Source organism: Ascidia mentula, chromosome 5 (genome assembly GCF_947561715.1).
Source record: "Ascidia mentula chromosome 5, kaAscMent1.1, whole genome shotgun sequence".
Classification (NCBI taxonomy): domain Eukaryota; kingdom Metazoa; phylum Chordata; class Ascidiacea; order Phlebobranchia; family Ascidiidae; genus Ascidia; species Ascidia mentula.
The window spans coordinates 9,217,233-9,232,743 of NC_138570.1; the positions used below are offsets into that span (position 1 = coordinate 9,217,233).

General features: G+C 38.8%; 3 protein-coding genes across 3 annotated transcripts; 1 reads left to right on the forward strand and 2 right to left on the reverse strand.

The window, feature by feature from the left end:
• Nucleotides 1–106: 106 nt before the first annotated feature.
• Nucleotides 107–1,932, reverse strand: LOC145902052 (BBSome complex member BBS1-like). Its single transcript, XM_082989896.1, has one exon. It carries the CDS (start codon nucleotides 1,900–1,902, stop codon nucleotides 130–132), a length of 1,773 nt encoding a protein of 590 aa, XP_082846022.1. The 5' UTR covers nucleotides 1,903–1,932; the 3' UTR covers nucleotides 107–129.
• Nucleotides 1,933–4,399: 2,467 nt separating this feature from the next.
• On the reverse strand, nucleotides 4,400–13,528 carry LOC145904067 (N-acetylneuraminate (7)9-O-acetyltransferase-like). The gene is made up of 19 exons (XM_082992296.1): nucleotides 13,276–13,528; nucleotides 13,124–13,220; nucleotides 12,811–12,934; nucleotides 12,708–12,746; nucleotides 12,524–12,586; nucleotides 12,415–12,453; nucleotides 12,229–12,358; nucleotides 11,868–12,088; nucleotides 11,134–11,258; nucleotides 10,465–10,635; nucleotides 9,847–10,045; nucleotides 9,546–9,665; nucleotides 8,494–8,668; nucleotides 8,144–8,256; nucleotides 7,395–7,549; nucleotides 6,791–6,881; nucleotides 6,637–6,714; nucleotides 6,202–6,294; nucleotides 4,400–5,709 (listed from the first exon to the last, which is right to left on the reverse strand). The coding sequence occupies exons 1-19, from the start codon at nucleotides 13,403–13,405 to the stop codon at nucleotides 5,416–5,418; spliced, it is 2,457 nt and encodes an 818-aa protein (XP_082848422.1). The 5' UTR covers nucleotides 13,406–13,528; the 3' UTR covers nucleotides 4,400–5,415.
• A 1,168-nt stretch (nucleotides 13,529–14,696) lies between these two features.
• On the forward strand, nucleotides 14,697–15,465 carry LOC145904068 (coiled-coil domain-containing protein 124-like). The gene has a single exon (XM_082992297.1). It carries the CDS (start codon nucleotides 14,765–14,767, stop codon nucleotides 15,446–15,448), a length of 684 nt encoding a protein of 227 aa, XP_082848423.1. The 5' UTR covers nucleotides 14,697–14,764; the 3' UTR covers nucleotides 15,449–15,465.
• Nucleotides 15,466–15,511: the final 46 nt, after the last annotated feature.

Sequence of the window (15,511 nt, forward strand, 5' to 3'; positions counted from 1 at the left end):
TAACCAAGCACAAATTTTTGTTGAAATTATATCGGAATGTTGCAGAGGGTAACGTTTTTTCATGTTGGTGAAACAAATAATGTTAATTGAAATGTTCATTTGGTTGTTTATACACATGCATTTGAAACTTTAAACTACTACAACTCCTTCTGATGCTGGCATAGAAATGTTAGCAGTTACCACTGGTTTTGTGTTGTCAGGTTTCACAATAAATGCAGTGATTGTATCCTGTGCTGGTTGGTCTGAAGCAATGCATTGCACCTGAATGGAAAACTTGTATGGGATTTCTGGAACTAATGCTGGTAAACATAATATGCCAGGTACCACTGAATACACAGTGTCAGCATATTTAAAGACCACTTTAAGGTCAGTCAAAAGCCTTGCTTCGGTCATGGAAGGTGAAGAAGTGTTTTCTACTGTCAAAATGAGCTGAAACATTGGCCCAATGCCTTGGACAGTTGCAGAGAGCTTCAGAGGAACATCAGGGTCATCAGACAAGGGTGTCATACTTGATTGCAATCCTTTCAGGTACATCTGTGCAACATTCAACCTCATCATTTGAAGATCATTCTGAAAGTTTTGAAACATTTCAATTGCATTTTCTCGTTCACGAACAGTTTGATCAACAAACAGCTGTGTCTTTTTTGGAATGTTAAGCTGGATTTGCTGAGCAGCTGGTGGGCCTCTGTGCAACGAACCATCAGCATACTCTGCAGTGCGTTTTAGTATGAGCACTTGCAATGCACCAGAACCAAGTATAGCAACCAGTGTACTATCTTCACGCCCATATCTTCCAAAACAAAGGGCTTGAGGGCGATCACTGAGAGTTATTGTGTCGACAAGATTTTTATCTCTGTATATGTGAACATGGTTGTTGCCCAATCCTACAAGCACAGCTCTAAAACCTTTTGCCTTATGATCCATTATCGCAGTGCATAAAATATCAGCAGGCATTTCGAGGCTCCAAATTTGTCTACCCTTCGTTGTAAAACATGCGAATGTTCTGTCCATCAGTGCAACCACCAAATGTTTGTGGATTCTCTCCATACCAACGACACTGGAATGGAGGTCAAGACACACTCTTGCATTATCCGAGTCTTTCTTGAGGGTGTAAACTTGACCATTTCTGCATGCTACAAACATACGAAAATCAACATCATACAATCCAGAAACATTGATTATTACTGGAACACCAGAAACAGTGAATTTTTTTAAAATGGTAAATGCCTCACAATCCACAATGTGTATTTCACGATTTTCAAGACCAAGAACAATGCAAGAGATTGCGTCGTCTTCAGCCATGGATTTCTTCATGGTGGTAATACAGGTAATGACAGTTTCCCTTTTGAGTGACACATGTTTATAATCTTCCAAAAACTGCTTGGCATCTTCTGTACTTGTAAGTTTTAGGAAATGAGTTGTCTGGGATGTCAATAAGGAGGCAGAGTGTTCCATCTTCAAAGTATTTAATGCATCAACCAAGGTTTCCACATCTACGTCCCCAACTTTTAGTTGTTCCCACAACTGCTTTTCCTCTTGAAGCACTGGTTGTGCCTCTACATTGTACTTGTAATAGGGTCTCATATTTTTGTAAACAAACAGTCCAGATCCCGATGCAACTGCCAACCCGGGTGTCCTTGGTTCTGCCATGTCCATATAAATGCTTACTACGCCTGTGGGGAGATCCAAAAGGGCATTTTCCTGGATTACAGATGTACCTTTAAGCACTTTGATCATCATGTTATACTTTCCTGTTCCCATGTCTGCAATAATCAACTTGTGGTCACTGTCCCCATTAAGGTCTGCTAAAGCGATGCATGATGAAAAGGCATAAAGCCCAGCAACAGGGTCAAAATGAGCATTAAGCCAATTTGGGTTGTCTTCAGACTTTTCACTGTCCATTTTTACCCACAAAATACCTATTGTAAATCACAAAAAAGCTTGACAATTTATTTCATTTGTTGTAAGTTAAAAGCAAAAAAAGTCAGGTAACTAGTCTTGAAGAGAATCACAAAAATGTTGTGACATATCACTTGAAACCGTAAGATTAGTTAACTACAAAATGCATGGTTGAGAATATAGTACAGTACGAAATGAAATTTAGGCTACACTGGCGTTTTTTGTCAACTAGCTTCCCTCTGGTCTGGTTGATGGAAACTGGAGCAACAAACAATTAGCGTCGTAGGTAACCTAACAACGTGACGTTTTGCCAGATATTTTCGTAAATTTGCTTTTGATCTCACGGACCAAAATTATTTAGGTTAACAGATCATTTGATCTTAAACGAGTATCCGCAGTAAAGAAACTCTACGGATTTGGCTTTCTTTACCGTGGTAATCACAACATTTATTTACAAACAGAAAATGATCTCTGGCGCCCACCGCCGATAAACCTGAACTGTTAAATTTATTTTTACTTCTGAACATAACTTACGGCTTTAGAAGAAACAATAAAGCACAAATAACTGCTCTGAAATTTACTAGCAAACGCTTCGATTGCATCCACAATTTTCGCAGTGTCAATGATTGTGGCTACAATATATTTTTTGTCCTGAATATTTTTACTTTGCAAAACCGACGTTGTGACGATTTCGTATGCTTAACTTATCCTTCCAATGTATAAACATTAGGGATTGATATTTATGCTTTTATCACGTTCCTGCCCAAGACAGTGTCAAAACCTTACAATTAAGCATATACAAACTAGGGTTACATCAAAGCACAATGGCGGTCAGAGTTGTGTCAGTCACTTTGACAACTTTTGAGGCCCAAATTTTGAAACATTTTTGGACGGCGTCTCGATGATAACCTTTTTTGTTCGTGTGTCAGTGATGACCTTTTTTAAGTCTTTGCAACTACGGATTACTAAGTGAAAGTTGCCGGCTATTAAAAGTGCCATGTTCGAAATCCCGACATTTGGGCATTTTTTGCAGAACGCAAAGTTTTATTCCAAAATTTCGGACACGTAAAAAAAAACGAATATCTGGCGTCTTTAATATAAACAGAATAAAGAAGCCATCTGAGATCCATAGCCTATATCTTGTTTTATGTCTTTAATATGATTCTTACAGAGGATATAATATAGGCAACAATCCAAACTCAACAACAAGTAGGGTTTGTATAAATAAACTTGATCCGTAATTTTTCCATTAGGTTCCGCCAACGGTAAAGAGTGTATTTGTAGCCCAAAGCTCGCACAGGATAGAAAGGACGTCACAGTGACAGAAACCATTGTTCTATCTCGCTCTTTCCAGTGTATTGGACACGAGAATATGTTGTGCGTTGTGCCCGCAATGTCAGACTGATGGCATTAAAAAATATATCATGCGCAGCTTTGTAAAAATACAAATGCAGAATCCGAAAGCAATAGGTTAAACGTATTACGTCATCTTTTAGTGGACGTCAGCTTGTTTCTATTTGGTTCTGTTACAGATGCCTGGTGTCGCAACAGATTCTGTACAAAAACTACTTATGTTTCTGTGCGATGTTTAAGTAAAACCATTTTAAACGAACGCCTTTCATAATATATGGATTTTTAATATATAAAGGAAAACTTGCTTTTAGTGCGCGAAAGATTGACAGAATACAAACCCCGGTCGATATCTGGGATATCTGCCATGGTTCCAACTCTCCTTTCCTTAGTTGGTGCATATTTTAATATATGTCAGGATTGGTAACCAGCAAACATATGTGACGCATGAAAACGTCACGATTTTGCATTCGGGCAGCCAGATAGTAACGACCACACACCACAATCAAATTTCTGCCCTGAGTTGTCCCTTGCGGATTTGGAGCCTTGCGACAGATTAAAGCAGAGTTCTTTTCCGGTGCTGTTGGTTGGTCGGGGGTTGTATTCATTTAATGGCGTCGGTCTTATCACTCCTCATTACAGAAAGAGAGTCTTGTTACACCACAACGGCTTGAAACAACTACAAAACCACCCAAAACGCATTTGCTTTGCTTTGAAACTCCAATATCGGGCCTTAAAAATATTCGGGTGCGGGCCTAACATATTTGGCAGGATTACAACTCTGCTTTGCACACACCTGATATCTTTGCGCATGAACACAATGACAATTATCTCCCGATTTGTCATTTTGCTGCAGCTAAGTTTAAACCCCTGCATACACTGGCGACTCAACTACGATCATGAAAGTCCTGCTGTGTTGTCTTCCTTGGTAATTCGGTCGCGTAATAAATACTATATCACGTCTTGCTTATCGAAAAACCGTATATGTACATGTATATGGTATTAATCGCGGGAAACCACCACTGGGTTACTTACCGTAGTATGAGGTTGCGAAGGAAAGGCTGGGGGCTAAAAGCTGAACCACTAAGGAAGACATATCCAAAATCTTATAATGCGATTGTTTCGTTCAAATGTTATTTTTATTCTGCATATTTTTTAAATCAAGATAATACACCAGTAAAGCTGGCTAAATTGCGAAGATTCGAAAGCCCATCTTTTTACGGCCGAAAAAAGGAAAAATACTAAGTGTTTAGCTTGCCATTTTTAGCAATACATTGAAAGCATGCAAAGCAGACTTGCTCAAACAGCTTAGGTCAGGATACACGGAAGTACAACGCGGTTGGAACAAAAGAACGGAAAGTTATGACGTCATAAGCACCCAGAAACTGCATTCACGAAAACTTAAAGCTTCTGGATACTAAGTCTTTGACTGTCTGTTAAAACTACACGCAAAACAGTGGACAACGGTAAAATACGATTGCTTGCACGGTCAGACTTTCCAATGGCTCAGAAAGCCTGCAGTGCCAGCTCGTACAGTTTCTTAGAGAAATATTCAACAAAAATTGTGTCATTGAAAGCAAGAATTGAAGCCGCGAAGTTTTCGTGTGTTAAACAAGTGATATGCTCCGAAATACCGAAGCTATCAGCATCTAACCGTGGATTTTTGCCAAAACATAATTGTTACTTCTCCCTAATATGCGGAACAAAATCACGCTTGAGTTTATCAGGTCAGTTGACAAGGGATTGTGCGACGTGAAAACGACTGCTTCGAGACTAAATGTGTGCGACATGTTACTGCTGTGAAGAGAAGGGATGTGCAAAGGGTTTCGCTTTTGGAGTAAAGGATTCACTACCGGTTAACCAGACAATCCAGTCGCACCACACTCGTTAAAAAGCATGCGGGAACGAAAAAGGGTTACACAGAGGGATAAAAAAATCCCGTCAGCAAAATGTTATACAGGCGACGGTCACAGTAGAGGCAATAAAAGGCTTGAAATGTGGGTAAAAACCGAACTGCAGGAACGTGTGGACTTTTGATAAAACAAACGCTCCTATCAGCTTTTTGTGCCAAAACGCGATGACAAGGGTTACAAAGAGTTGAGTTGCATTGGTGAAATGACCACTACCGTAAGCGAAGGATAAAATTGTAAACTACAGTAAATAAGTTTAAACATTGTCGTTTTGGGCCAGAGATCCCCGCGTTGCGTCGTTAACCAGCATAAGCAAAGACAGCGCTGCCATGGTAACGAGAAACCGCATGAGGGCAGCCTTGCCGTTGTCGCGATTTGTACCAACGGCGTACTTGGCGAAAATGCCTGTGAGCAGGTTTATTTCGTGTGCTGCGCATACGAAGGCAATCGTCGTGACGACGAGATTGAGTGAGGGCCAGTAGGGCGAGGTCAGCACAAGCACTCCTTTCGTATCGGCAGCAAGCCATATGTGGTATTGGCCAATGAACAACTGTAAAAAACATATAATACATAGATTACGGAAGTTTATAAACGAAACTGCGCGGGATTTGAAAGAATTAAAAGAGTTTCGTATCTTTTTACTGTAGTGCACGTTTATCCCAGGGATAAATACCCAATCCCCTCACATATAATGACATTTGATTCCGAAATTCTCGTGCTTTGAGGGCCAACACCAATTTATCCGAAATAAAATAATAACTGTCGAAATGTGCGTTGCACGGGATTTACTTGTGTACAAAAATTAAACGAAGTATCCTATTTTGCAACACACTGTAAATGCGATGAAGGAATAAAACTAATTCATTTTGGGGGAAAGCAGGGCCTATAGTTAAGTTCTTGCAATTTTGGATGATGATATAGTGGAAATTACCGTTAGCACATACCAGCAGAGTTTAACTGGTTTGCTGAACCTTAACCACCCATGTAGCAGTTTAAAGAAATTCAGCCATTAGACTTGACAAACATCCAGCTCAAGACTCACCTCGAGAGAAATTTTGCCGAACCACGCGAAGAAGGAACTGTATCCGGAGCGTAAATAACCGGGGACGTTTCTCAGCAAAATGAATGAGGTGATCTGCATGTACACATATGCTGCTAACAAATAAATTCCAATCAACAATCAGTTCGATGGGGTTAAATGTGCCACAAGAACTTCTTCTTTACATAAAAAATGTATTTTTTCGAACTAAATGTAGCGGTTTGCTCTATGTTGCATGTACAAGTCATTACGCACAAGCATTTGAAGTTTTAATACATGCAGGAAGTTGGTATAAACAAACTGTCCAAAAAGGAACCAATAGTAGGAGTCTGCTCTTAAAGAATTTTAATGGCGTTGGACAATAGGGATGGAAAGTGGTGGTCATTGCGGTTGCTTCTGTAATACAGTCGACCAAAAGCGAAACTTTGTTCTACTTACAGGTAGGACTGAAGCGTAGGAGTGTACGATGTTGCATTGTTGCTTGCTCGTACAGTGAATTGCCCATACCGAATACGACTGTGAAAATACAAGACAAATCATATATTTGCAGCTAACACATTGGTGCATATGGATGCCGGGCTAATAATCTTACCAAAAGTACAACAATGGAAGCCGTGACAGCGAATAGCGAGGCCCTCATAGAGAAAAGACAACCCTGCTTGGAATCGTCTAATATTGAAATTCTGCGAATGCAAGACAATGCCTTAAGTTGTATAAGGGGGCACAATATAGGAAGCCGGGGCTGCTCGGCAGGATGCGCACCTCTTCCTTCTCAGTGTCACTAACCGAATAACAACAGCCAGCTAACTTTTTTGTGTTGTTGACACATTTGAATACAGCACACCCAAATAACAAGTTATTGTCTAGTTTGCTAAAAACGACCTTTTAACCCTGGAAAGCGTATATTCTACTGTGTGCAATGGACTAACGGCGAAGGTTTAAACACCGGCAGACCAAAATGAAAAAGGACTTCAATATTTAACATGCTCTTAGAACTGAAACAAAGTGCAGCGAGACACGGAAGCAAATAGATTTTATCATAAGGCGTCCAGAGATTTATAATTTACGAGTACATTGTTAAAAGTTACCAACGGAATACTAAGAAAAGCGATCTGCCAGAGTAACTCGAAATTACACAAAACATTTTTACTGTGCAGTTTACAGTCACAGCGGAAACGCTTTGTGTGGATTCTTACCTTTTTAACATGAGATAGAGAAAGCAGAAAACGGCCCCGTGTAACATTGCGAATCGATCTAGTTGACAACGGAACCACCACTCACGTACCGACCCTGGGGGCAGTTCGAATAAGCGGATAGTTGGCCACCAGGAGAACAGAGTTTCGAAAACGTCCTGTAAACGCGAAGGGATTTGAGTTAAGGCGTTAATGGAAGTGTAAAGCATGCTGTTTCATTAGTTTGTACGCAAACATGGCGTTTAGAGGCACTTTCTTGTAACCCTAAGTGCAAGACTAACTCGACAATTAAGTGATTTACACCGTGTCAGAAGGTTAGAAGATAAACGGATACAATCCTAACACGTATTTAAATGTCGTTAGCATGTCTGCATCAAGCGCTACCAATTCCCGAGAGTTGAATGCCAAACAGTGGTATAGGTGTGTCATGAATTTCATTAATTATTCTTGGCCCTAAGCTTAAGTATTTGTCATCTACGTTCCACCATAAGGTATCTGTACAAAAAGGTAATACGTGGGGGCAATTATACTGGAGCAAAAAATGAATGGTTTGTACCGAATGGACAGCGTGATTTATACCAATATGATATAAATATTCATGTCTGTAACGCAAGATACTAGGACTTGGGGTTGTTTCGGGGCTTTTAAAACCAGTGATGCCATATCAAAGGGTTATTCTCGGAGCAACATAATTAAACTGCACAATTTGCACCCTTATTAAATGGAAATGAAATACGCATGTGATGCAATACCTGAGAAATAAACAGAAGAATAATTCCGATAAAAAGGGCAAGAATTTTGAAACACATCGTAACGATCGGCGAACGAGGTTTTTTGAAAGCTTCAGTAACTTCGCCACTTCCATCTGTTGATAACAACAGTCATCAGTTTTATAAACTTTCAACATGAACTATCAAGCCAAATACTTCATATTGTTCTTGTTGAAAGTATTGACTTATATTATTTTTTAACACTCGTATTTAACGATCACGATTCAACGTAGAGTTTATACAGAGCTTAAATGTTGTTTGAAATATGTTGCGACGGGACAAATTTTAACAAAAGCTAAGTTTATCCACAGCAAATCAACGTAAAAACGTACTTGGGGTAGTGAGTGGAGGTTTGACTGCCGCTATGTGAGCGCGGGGCCATATTGCCATGGCGAGGTAAAGAACGATAAACCAGAATGAACATAGAGGCACGAAGTAATAGAACTGGTATGGGCGATCCATTACAATGCACAACATAACGGTCAGGAAGTTGAGTCGGAACATAACCTGTTGAACAAATGGTTTTGAATCGACATGTAAAAAATGTACGCGTTAATCACAGTTCGCAAACAAATTTAACATAATTTGGCGCCAGCAATGGCAATTGTTGATTTTCAGCATATATTGTTCTTACATCGGTACCGTCGACAAGCATTGAAATGTGTCGTCACCGACGCGATGGCAAAAACAGCAAAATGCACTTTTTCTGGTATTTATAACGTGTGAGGGAGGCTTACAAAGTCTGACAAAAACCCTTTTGAGACAATAAGCAAATATGACGATTCGCGAGGCGAAGCACTTTGAGCTGTGCAAACGTTTTATCAATTTGATAACCTAAAATAACCCCAATAACCTAACATAACCCTGTCAAAACTCAGCATCATCACTTTACAGTTTACATCCAAGATAAGGTTTTATCCGTGTTATCCGTCGTTGATTTGCACTAAGGCACCCTCTTGTTTTTATTGCAAAAATAAGGGGCCATGTGGACCGTCTGCACAGTCGAAGGTCGTGAACCCGGTTGTTCTAAGATTTTTTGTTTGCGAACCAGTTTCGCACCATGCGTTATTTTGCGCACGAACGAAACCCATGAAGAAGAAATTGACTCGAATATACCACGTGCTACACGCGTGGATACGTTTTTTTTTAATTTGGAAAGGAGATCAAGTAAAAGTTAAAACAATAATTGCGTCTAACTACCAACACGAACGATACTTTAAGCACTCGACCTTTGGAGGGGTTTCGCAAACCGATCGTTGTGGTTTGGTAACCATACTCTCACTAACTGTGGCATTTCAAGCACTGAGGCCGCACCAAACGTTTGGGCCACGAACTGACAACAGCCCAAAAAACTTTTTCATTGTGTATGAAAATCGTTACTTACTCCGTAAACTCTGCGCAAGCTGAAGTCGCCTTTATTCCAGAAGTATGAGAAATGTCCATAACCGGTCATGAAGAGGTACATGGACACTAGAAGTCTAATGTGCATGTAGATTGGAACGTTCTGAAAATTAAGCAAGGTCGTTGAAAGTGAATTCTGAGCATGAATATGTAATGATATTTGCTGGAACTGTTACAACGAACATTACATCACAGTCACAACTTTTCGATCTCTACAACCAGTACGCAGGTTTATCGGGTATTTTTACTGTTATCAAGTTAAGGAACTTTGGAAAAACATTTACCGACGACGCGCCGGTCACGTGATAAATGAGAATGATGAGTTGCATCCAACCCTTCCACTCATCCGTTTGGTCGCGGTTCAGTAAGCTCTCTTGCTTGGTGTGGTCAATGCCGAAAACACCCAGGAGGGAAATGTAGAGCAGGGGTACGAAGAAACGTACATGAGTGTAGTGCTTGTTCGCTTTCATGAAAACGTCGCTCCTGCAAAACGAATGAATTTTATGACAATTTTCCTATGATTTAAATTTGAGTTTGTACGCCATTGGGTTCGAGTAGATGCATACATACATGCATATATACAGCATTGAAAGTGTTCAAAACACGAGAATTGCATATTTGAAGTGAATTTATCAGCATTGGTTACAGGAACGTGGTTGACGCTTCCTGTCACGCAGGCCACGCATGCGAACCACTAAGTTTACTTAGCAGTAAACAGCAAACGGCTACATTGTTGTTTAACGTGTTTTGTCACAGCCGGTAACGGGGCATCCAGCACAGTACCATCTACTAAACGCCTATTACGATGATTAATCGCCATTAATCTACCCAAAACAAATCCTTATACAGGTTTGTCGGGTGATATAATGCAAACAGTTATACACAGCTAATCTTAACTGCACCTGTCGCATATATAGAAATAAAACAGGATAATGGACATCCGCACAACCGCTGATAGAAATTCCTCCATGGGGTTGACCGTCTTATCAGCGGCCTGCACAGCTTTTTCCGGGTCGCTGCCCGATTTAGGTTTCTTGAAGAAGAACAGCTTGGCCGCCAGGAATATCACTGAACTGTAAAGATGCAACAGAATGATCATCTATTTTTATGTTTTGCTATGATTATGATAAACAATTTACCTAAATAAACTCAGACCAAGAGTGCAAAGGATTGCATTTCTTTCCTTGGTTCTAATTTAACGGTAGGTTTGTGAAATATTTTTACTTAGCTTAACCAGTTTTCGATTATGCGTGCTAGGAGTAGTCATTAGTGTAACAGGTTGGTACACAAGATCCAACCACGCTACTTCTGCTGTAAAGCACATTGACACAATACCCAGTGGCAAACATAAATCATACAAAAAAAGACTGTTGCCTTGAATAATTTAAATAAACAATCCATGTACTGTAACTGAACAGACCATAAAAGACATCATATTTTGCACACATCATTAGAGAAACCATAAAAGAATATAAAGAACTTGTTTAACATGTACCACTGATATGGACTTATACAGAATCAACAACTTTATTGCGTAATTAGCCAGCAAAAATGAAATGTTGGTGACTTACCAACACAATCCAATAGTAAAGGAGATCCACTGCAAGATGGAAACTTTTGGAGAAATCTGACAACATGAACCATCTATGGGCTTGATCACTTGGTTGCAAAACAGGTTGAGTAAAATGTTGCTTTGCTATCAAAAAAAAAATATATATAATAATAAATATATAATATATAAAGCTGTGGGCACCCAACTACCGTATTTTACGGACCATAAAGCGCACTGTCAATGAATTGCTTTGATTAGTTTTTTGTTCATACATAAGGCGCACCGGGCTATAGAACGCAAGGTATTTTAAGGAGTATGGGTTACCGTATAAAACTCATTAATAAAAGTTTACTTGTTACATAATAAATGTAAGCAAGTCACAATAGTACAATGAGCAAAAGAAAAAATGAGCCTAGTGAATATCACAGTTGTTAGTTGCTTTTACCGTAGTTTATTGTGTAAGATGGTGGTTTATTTATATAATAATAGTATCGGTACTGGTTTTGAGTATAGGCAATAAAGCATCCATACATTGATCCATACATTAGGCACACCGGCTTATAAGGCGCACGATCAATTTATGAGGAAAAAAAAAGGATTTAAATTCCGCCTTATGGTCCATAAAATACGGTACATTATAAATCAGAACACAAATTTTATGCATTCAACAAAAAGTGAAAAAAATGCTGTATAAAAGGACAACAGGTCTAACAGACATAATATGTTTTGCTCACAGATCAGGCCCCAACTTACAAGGGCAAGTACATCCTTTTTCAAATGTAGACCATCTTCAGACAAAGAATTTTCAGACTGCAACACCACTTCTGCATTAGAGTTCATCACGGATATGCCTTTGTAAAGACTTGTGCCCATTGAAGATGTTAGCAATGAGGATACTACTTCATTGTATTGCAAGAGTAGGGAATTGGTGATGGCCTTTCTTGGTGTTGTAAGCCAGTTGTGCACCACTGGTTCTGAAAGTTAAGTCAGTTAATAGGTGTTAGGATAAAAAAATTAAAGTTTCAGCTGGTCATTTACAAGAAAGAAATAATTTTTGACCCATGAATTGCACTTGGATAAACAACAATACAAGATATCTATACTCCATTTTCACCTTGGTTCATCCAATAGATTTCTGTATGTTTCTTTTGAACTAGATCAACCATTAACGGAATTAGTTCTGTCATGTTGGTCTTAAAATCTTCCAAACCTTTCTGGGAGCCATTTGTTCTTTTAATTGTGTGCTTAACAAAAAAATAAATGTTGCTAAAACTATTGTATGAAAAAGCAAGCTACCTACTGTTGCCATTGACTGGATGATAATGTTTGGGCTTGTTTCCTGTGATAATAAAAACTATATGTGACGTGTGAACATAACAGAAAACATTTTGCTCACATGACTTACTGACCTTCAACCAATTGTTGTAAATTTGTGTTGCTGATGCATTAATTTCAGGCAGCCAGTAAAATTTCTGCACGAAAACTTTCAAGTTAGCAATACTGTGAACTACCATAAAGCAGTGTAATCATAAAAAGCAAGTCATGACTCTTAAAGCTACAAAAATTGCAAACATCTATAAAGCCAACTCTTACCACGTTGAAATCTTGTTTTGTGTACGCTATGTTAGCATGCTGTAGAAAAAAATGAAGAATGCATTACAATTTAGCTTATCTCTTAATTTGTGACCAAATTTACCATTTTCTCTTGATTTTCTAATGTTCCTGGGGCGACATAATTAACAAATGCATAGAAAAGCTCACGAACTCTTGAGTCACCAACAAATGCAATATTGTTCATCTTTAGACATGTTTGTGTTTCCCTGAATGAACAGCAAAGTTTAACTTTGTTGAAAAATATTCAAATGTAATATTAGCAACAAAGTTGAGGAAGATATCAAAACAGTTCAACTGGAATAAAGAGCATGTATGTTTTTACCATTATGACGTTAACAATGCATAAGTAATTCTGGAATAACTATAACTTAAAAAAAGATCACATTCAAAAATACCTATCCTTGTATTTGTGTAACATGCAACCACCAGGTTGCCACAATCCAGGCTCTATTAGGGTTCCCCCTTCCAACAATCTTCTGCAGGTATTGCCACCTGAATATAAATAAACTTGTAACCACAAACATAATTACATAGTGACACTGCATACCTGAGTCAAAATATCGGATTCCTTGAATGACCAAGAGACATAAAATTACAGGAAAAGTTATTTTTTTGACTGATGCAATGTTCACAACTTTGTGAACAGATGAAAAAGTCATTGCCATGTTATTTCCCATTACTCAAAAAGTGCAGTAAATTTTTCGTGTCTAAGGTCGGTATATTATCTTACTTCACATTCTGTAACACCTATAAACTTTTCAAAAGCAAACAATTTCGACGTTTTAAACTGCCATTTTTCAAACACGAGCGATTCAGTTCGACTTCACGTTGCAATCACTTCATCTATTTAAAAAAGATGGCACGTTTTTGAACAAAAATGCACAGCTGCTGCATAAGCAAACAAATACCCGAAGACACGAAACACGGCAGTTATAGTACACGAACAAAATTTCTTCAATTTGCAGTTGGGGGATACATTATTTGCTTCAGTGCACATACGCACTCAACTGAATCCAACATTTTGCCCCAAAAATCATGCAGTATTCTTCTGCCTTGCCGAAATATCTTTTTTTTTGCAATGAGGAAATTTACTCCCCCAAATAATAAACGCTGATAGTGTCGCAATAATCATTTTTTAAAAAGAAACGTGTCCAAAGCTCATTTTTGCCTCTACCGACCAAAGTCACCATTTCTGTCCAATTATTGACCTCGCAGTCGTCTATTATTGGCCCAGATTAATGTCATTGTTTGTGCGCTTAGTTTTAGCGGGAGATATGTTATTTTATTATTAGGTCATACTTTTTTAACAGGAAGTTCATACAGAAAACAAAAGTTTGGTCAAAATAGGCAAAGCGGTCGAAATTAGCTAGGTGTGCTCCGTTTTGTCACGTCTTGGCCTTTTTTGCGCCGCAACACTTTGACCCAGGGATTATTTGACGTACTATTCGATAATGTCTGTTTGTTGACAGTCAGACACAACCAAAATATTTGTCTACATTTCGTGATTTGAATATAGCCTATAGGCCATATAGTCTACTGGAACTGAATCAAAACGCAAAAAAAAACAGTCGAAGACTGAATGCGAAACGAAACTGAATGCGTATGACAAACGGTTGGACTCCTTTGAACCTACATCGCTTTTGAATTTATTAAACCTGTACGGCAAATTTCTGTGAATATCGCAGTTTGCTCATCCTTTTATATTTGAACCATATTCATAGTTGTTTTAATTTTGCTGGTAAGGTAATAAAGGTTCACGGCCCAGGCAAGTGATGGTTTTTGATATCACTTGCAAAATTGCAATAAATCATATAGTTTTATGACTTTCGTACCTTTGAGATCAGTTAAATGCCCAAGTAATAACATTTTCGTCAAAACAGGTTTGAAAATGTCTTCTGCACACCGAAATTTTTAGAGTATCCATAGAAACATAATTTCGGGGACTTACCCTTCATAATTTAACGGGACAAAACACATTTTAAAAAACTTTTGCATTGTTGTTTAAAAGACGTGTAAATGTAGGTTAGAGAGTCGAAATGCCGAAGAAATTTCAGGGTGTTAACACAAAGGCAGTTGAGGCTCGCACAAGAAAAGCTGAAAAGCATTTGCAAAAACAGCAGCGCAAGCAGCAAGAGGCTGAAGACGATTACTGGCGAGACGACGACAAATCAAACGCTCGTAAGCAAAATAGGAAAGAGGCTCAGGAACAGAAGAGGCAAAATAACCTTGACAAGAAAAAACTGCTTGACGAACTGTATAAAGCTGACCAGGAGCTGGTTGTAAAATCCGCGAAAGTGCCAACCACTTCAAAAGTTACTCGGGCAGATATAGACAAAGTAAAAAGACGGGAAGAACAGGAAAAGGCTCAAAAGGAGGAACAGGAAAAGTTGGAGAAGAAAAACATTTCAGTGCTAAGTGACGTTCTTGGTGAAAATATAAACAAAGTGGTTGCTGAAAGTTTGGCGGATGAAGCATCGGTTGAAGCTCGTACAGTTGAGGAAGCCATATCTGCACTTGGTGTAAAAGATGAACTGGACAGACACCCCGAGAGAAGACTTAAAGCATCATACAAAAAGTTTGAACAAGAATACATGCCCATACTGAAAGCAGAAAACCCAACAATGCGAATGTCGCAGTTGAGGCAAATTTTAAAAAAACAATGGCAAAAATCTCCAGAAAATCCTCTTAACCAATCACACTCTTCTTACAATGCCAAATAACAGGTTTTATCTAGATCGTTGTGACATGCAATTCGGTGTTATGGTTGCCACAAAAATAAGCTA

Excerpts from the sequence above, each read along its gene's own strand:
- LOC145902052 (XM_082989896.1), bottom strand. The coding sequence starts at position 1,902 with ATGGACAGTGAAAAGTCTGAAGACAACCCAAATTGGCTTAATGCTCAT.
- LOC145904067 (XM_082992296.1), bottom strand. The coding sequence starts at position 13,405 with ATGGGAAATAACATGGCAATGACTTTTTCATCTGTTCACAAAGTTGTG. Across the intron at positions 10,046-10,464 it reads TATTTCTATATATGCGACAG|GAGCGACGTTTTCATGAAAG; the intron begins GTGCAGTTAAGA and ends TTCGTTTTGCAG. Across the intron at positions 6,295-6,636 it reads CCTACGCTTCAGTCCTACCT|ATCACCTCATTCATTTTGCT; the intron begins GTAAGTAGAACA and ends GTGTACATGCAG.
- LOC145904068 (XM_082992297.1), top strand. The coding sequence starts at position 14,765 with ATGCCGAAGAAATTTCAGGGTGTTAACACAAAGGCAGTTGAGGCTCGC.